Consider the following 4,431-nt stretch of genomic DNA (forward strand, 5'->3'; position numbering starts at 1 on the left):
AAACCACTGAACCATTAACAGGGAAATTCGTTCGAGGAAACTTCGCTCGAAGGTATTCCTGATCCTCCAAAATGAGATTAAATCCTGTTTTTCACGAAGAGCTTTTTATTTCACGAATATGCCACACTTAGAGAGAACGAGCAGAAAGAAGATCGTGAAGGCAATTAAAATACCTTCCAACACTGTGTGTTCTCGTTTTAATGAACGACGCCCCACGAATTGCAACTAATCTGCCTCGGTGCTTTCGTGACAAATGGCTACTCTAACCTTGTGAACAACCGTATTACAAATTCGTTTGGCGACGTGGGATGGGAAAAACCCAATATTGTAGTTAGCCAGATGTATCTCTCGGAAGCTATAGGTGGATTTTCTAAAGCTCTAATTTTCCATCTTCCTTGTTACGTGGATTTTTAAGGATGGAACAGATTCAGACATAGGATTTATCTTTTACTGGATTTCCCAGCTATGAAGTTTAAATTATCACAACCTTCTGCAATAGTAATCACCTGTTATCGATGAGTTATTTTATTTCTTTTCAAATTGTTCAGCTTCGAACAGGTAATCCCCTTAAAACTGAGATAAGCTTGAATTTTATTTAAATAGCGAGATTTAGTTGTTGTAAATGAACATTAAATTCATTAATAATAACGAACATTAATTATTATTGATTGACTATTAGAATATTTTGATACTGCTAAGTAATTAATGTAAATAACGTTTATGTTGTTCAATTCAGGGATTTGCACAATTTATAATTTAGAGATATTCGACAAATTCATAATTAACTGATTCATAAACTTCGTTTTGTGGTATATTATTAAATACGCATGTATTTGCCATCTTTTCTCAATTTGGAGAAAATATGAATGTTTTTCTTGTTTCTTAAATTACTCTGATAATTATGATGAATAACCCCTCTAATACATTTTCACTACCTTAAGATTTGTTATCCATTTATTTTTTCTTCTTTTTTCTTTTTCGTTTATATTTTCATACATATGAGCTTTAGCTTTTTTATTTCTATTTTTATTTTAAGATGTACGTGCATCGTGCGGTAGGAAAAGTATTTTTTGACGATGAAGAAAAACCAGATGGGTGCATAAGGATTAGAACACGAGCCATTTGGATGGTAATCGGAGACATTACTCGCATCCCCGTATTTCCCCATGTTTCTGCGTGTTCTATTCCAAGTTTATACCACGTATCGATTTATGATTCGACGTTAAACGTCTCAAATTTCTTTTAACGTAAAAAAGAAAAATACATATACAATTTTATTTTGTAAATTATTATTACAATTTCTTGACAGAAATGAGTAATTTTCTTTTACAATCGATTAGTTTTCATCTTAATTTTTCTTCTACAGCTAATATTATTCTTCCTGGAACGTTTTTATCAACGATGGAAGGTTTAGATGAAACACAGTTACAAAACGCGCTGAAACTACGAGTAAACTCGTAACTGCCGTTGTCAAAATTTGATCAGTCGCGTATTTGCGACAGAATGGTCTGGAACATTTCCAAGAACTCGTTGAAAACGGTTTCCATGCCGGGGATGGTCTGTTTGACGCACCACTTCGCCGTCGTCGGGCAAATCAGAATTATGGCGATGACAGTGATCATGAGGGGCGCGAGGAACGCCCAGATAAACTACAGATAAAGGACTTTTTTAATTCCCAATGAAATACAGTATCGTCAAAAATGATCAAATTTTATGAACACTCTTTACAGAAGCATTCGAACAAAGGACCATAATAATTATAATAGAGATGAGAAAAATTGCTATATAAAAAGTAGTAGGTTGATTTAATTCTTTTTTATTTTACGAATAACCATTATAGATTTTTTTTTTAAATAATCATCGCTTGTGACAAAATTTTTTTTTGGTCACCAATAACCATTATTGAGAAGGAATGGAAAGAGAAGGAATGAAAATAAACAACAATTAGATATTTCACAGATAATAAAAAAAAATTTTATCATATGCAATGCTTATGGACAATGAAGAACATTCTGATCGTTTCTAATGGTTATTTCTAACTAGAGTACTAGAAAATGAATATTTTTCCATTATTTAATATTTTCTTCTGTTTAAACAAATATTATCTCTTTATCAATGACTTTCGTCATCAAGATTCTAGACATAACCGTTATTTTTGATCCCTGACTCGAAAACACTTGTAGAATACATCGTGTGTTTTATTGGCATTGAGATTTTATTGGCACTAAAACGAAACTCTTTTGAAGAATCGATATTCGATAACAAAGCTGGGAATTATCAAATCTTGCGAGACTACATGGTTAATTGAATATTTTCACATTTATGTAAAACATATTGTCGTTCTGGAGGATCGAAAATTATACGAACACACCTTTAGAAACTTTATATTGCGATGTTCTTTTATTAGGTTGGCAATCAAGTGATTGCGGGTGTTGCCATTACCACCTAGTGACAAAACCCGCAATCGCTTAGTTGCCAACCTAATACTTGAAAGAAAATCTCGTGGAATTAAATTCTGATGCAGAATAAAAAATTGTTCTGAATTTCTGATCGAGTAAACAATGACGTTGACATATTTAATGAACGAGTATAAATGTTAAACCGAGTATGTTGTAAATGCGACGATGCGTGAAAGAGCAAACGACGAATGGAAAAATATCACGAATTAATTAACGGTACGAAACAGTTTTTCGTTTGTTCTGGTTTAATCAGCCGCGTAATTGGAACGTTCGTTGAATAAATGAAAATAAACGAGAAAGGAAGTGAAAATAAAAGTGGGAAGAAATTTGGTAGATGTTAGGTTGGCAACAGTGATTGCGAATTTTGTCGTTAGGTGGTAATGACAAAGTCTGCAATCGCTTAGTTGCCAACCTAATATCTGCAAAATTTCTTAGTTGGGATATAGTTGCCAAGCCAATATATCTTTTAAAAATCGCGAGTAAATATTTCTAAATTGTAAAATATGTATGAAATTGTGAAAAAGGATAGAACTTACGTAAGAAATCCAAGATACTATCAGCCAACCCAGCAACACTGTACCAGCTGTATTCAAATATGGCGCATACTCCGGTCGTACAACATATTTTAAGCCGGGAAATTTCGCGCTCAAATCTGTCAGAATAACTTCGAGCTGCGTGAAAAATTGATAGATAATAAATCTCGAAATTTTCCTACGCTCGAATTATTCACGTTAACGAGGTTACCCGTACGCATTGTTATAATACGATTAGTATGATTTATGAGTCTGTTAGCCAGCGAGTACAAATTTTTCAAAGTACGTAAAATTTTCCGCTACAGATGCAAACAAATTTACAGTCTCGATCGAGAGTGTCAGGATATTAGTTTCTAATAAAACATTGATATTTGGTATAGATGGTTCAATTTTCCAATTAAAGTATTCCAATTAACATCAGGTCAATTATTACAACTTGATAATTCGTTTGTAATTTTTCCCACTTTTGAGTGCGGATGTAACTCGTGGTTAAAATTGAAAAATTGTAAAAAAGAATTGCACAAAGGAGAAGACAGATCTAATGAAAACCAAAATCAAAAATTGATGTTCTATTCGATTCTTAAGAAGCAGGATCGAAAAATATTGTAAAATACCACCAAATACGCGTTTAAATAATTACATTTAATAATATCTAATAATTAAAATAATTAAAAATATCTAATAAATAAATAATTGAAAACACAAATGATTCCTATAATCAAATATTTTGTTGAATTTCTACCAAGTTTCAAATCGAAAACATCCTATTCAGTTTCTATCGAGCAAAATTTCTCGTATGAATAATTTTTCACCTTTGCAATAATTAGATAATTATTATTTGCTAATGCGTGTTAATATTCGATCGTGACGCAACTTGCTTTCTCATGGCTAATAGCTCGACTGTAACGTATAATACGTGTACTACAATGCTGCAGTTTTTTACACTCAAAAGTCAATGTATATGTGCATATATTATTTATATAACAAATCAAAGTTTCCTGAAGCAATAATTTCCTGAAGCAACATGTTTCACATTTAATAGTTTCTTTTTAATTTTTTATGTATTCAAAAACAACTTATGTAAAACTCCAATGTATTTAAATGCATACAGACATACAATCGACTAGTCAGATATATTTTTATAAAATTTAATAAAACAAAATATAAAAAAATAATTGTCTACAGATAAATGTTAGAAACTGCCACACAGTTTGCACGGTATTCGTTATTAATATTTACTTACGTCCATATTTGTATATCTCTATTACGAGATTAGGAACGCTGAAAATTTACCATAATTCATAAACAAATATTTTCATCCTCGTTTCATCTCACGTTACATTGTTCACTGTCGACTCGACTAACCTACGTGAATTTCATCATAATTGACAATCGTTCGATTTCTTTGTATATCGCAAATTTCAATTGAAATGATAATA

The 4,431-nt window shown here is 31.7% G+C and overlaps 1 protein-coding gene across 1 annotated transcript; it reads right to left on the bottom strand.

Annotated features, from left to right (window-relative positions):
• Positions 1–1,256: 1,256 nt before the first annotated feature.
• On the bottom strand, positions 1,257–4,431 carry LOC141445889 (uncharacterized). Its single transcript, XM_074112075.1, has 3 exons — positions 4,236–4,431; positions 2,996–3,130; positions 1,257–1,649 (listed from the first exon to the last, which is right to left on the bottom strand). The coding sequence occupies exons 1-3, from the start codon at positions 4,239–4,241 to the stop codon at positions 1,482–1,484; spliced, it is 309 nt and encodes a 102-aa protein (XP_073968176.1). The 5' UTR covers positions 4,242–4,431; the 3' UTR covers positions 1,257–1,481.

This window comes from Bombus fervidus, chromosome 15 (genome assembly GCF_041682495.2).
Source record: "Bombus fervidus isolate BK054 chromosome 15, iyBomFerv1, whole genome shotgun sequence".
In the NCBI taxonomy this organism is placed as follows: Eukaryota; Metazoa; Arthropoda; class Insecta; order Hymenoptera; family Apidae; genus Bombus; species Bombus fervidus.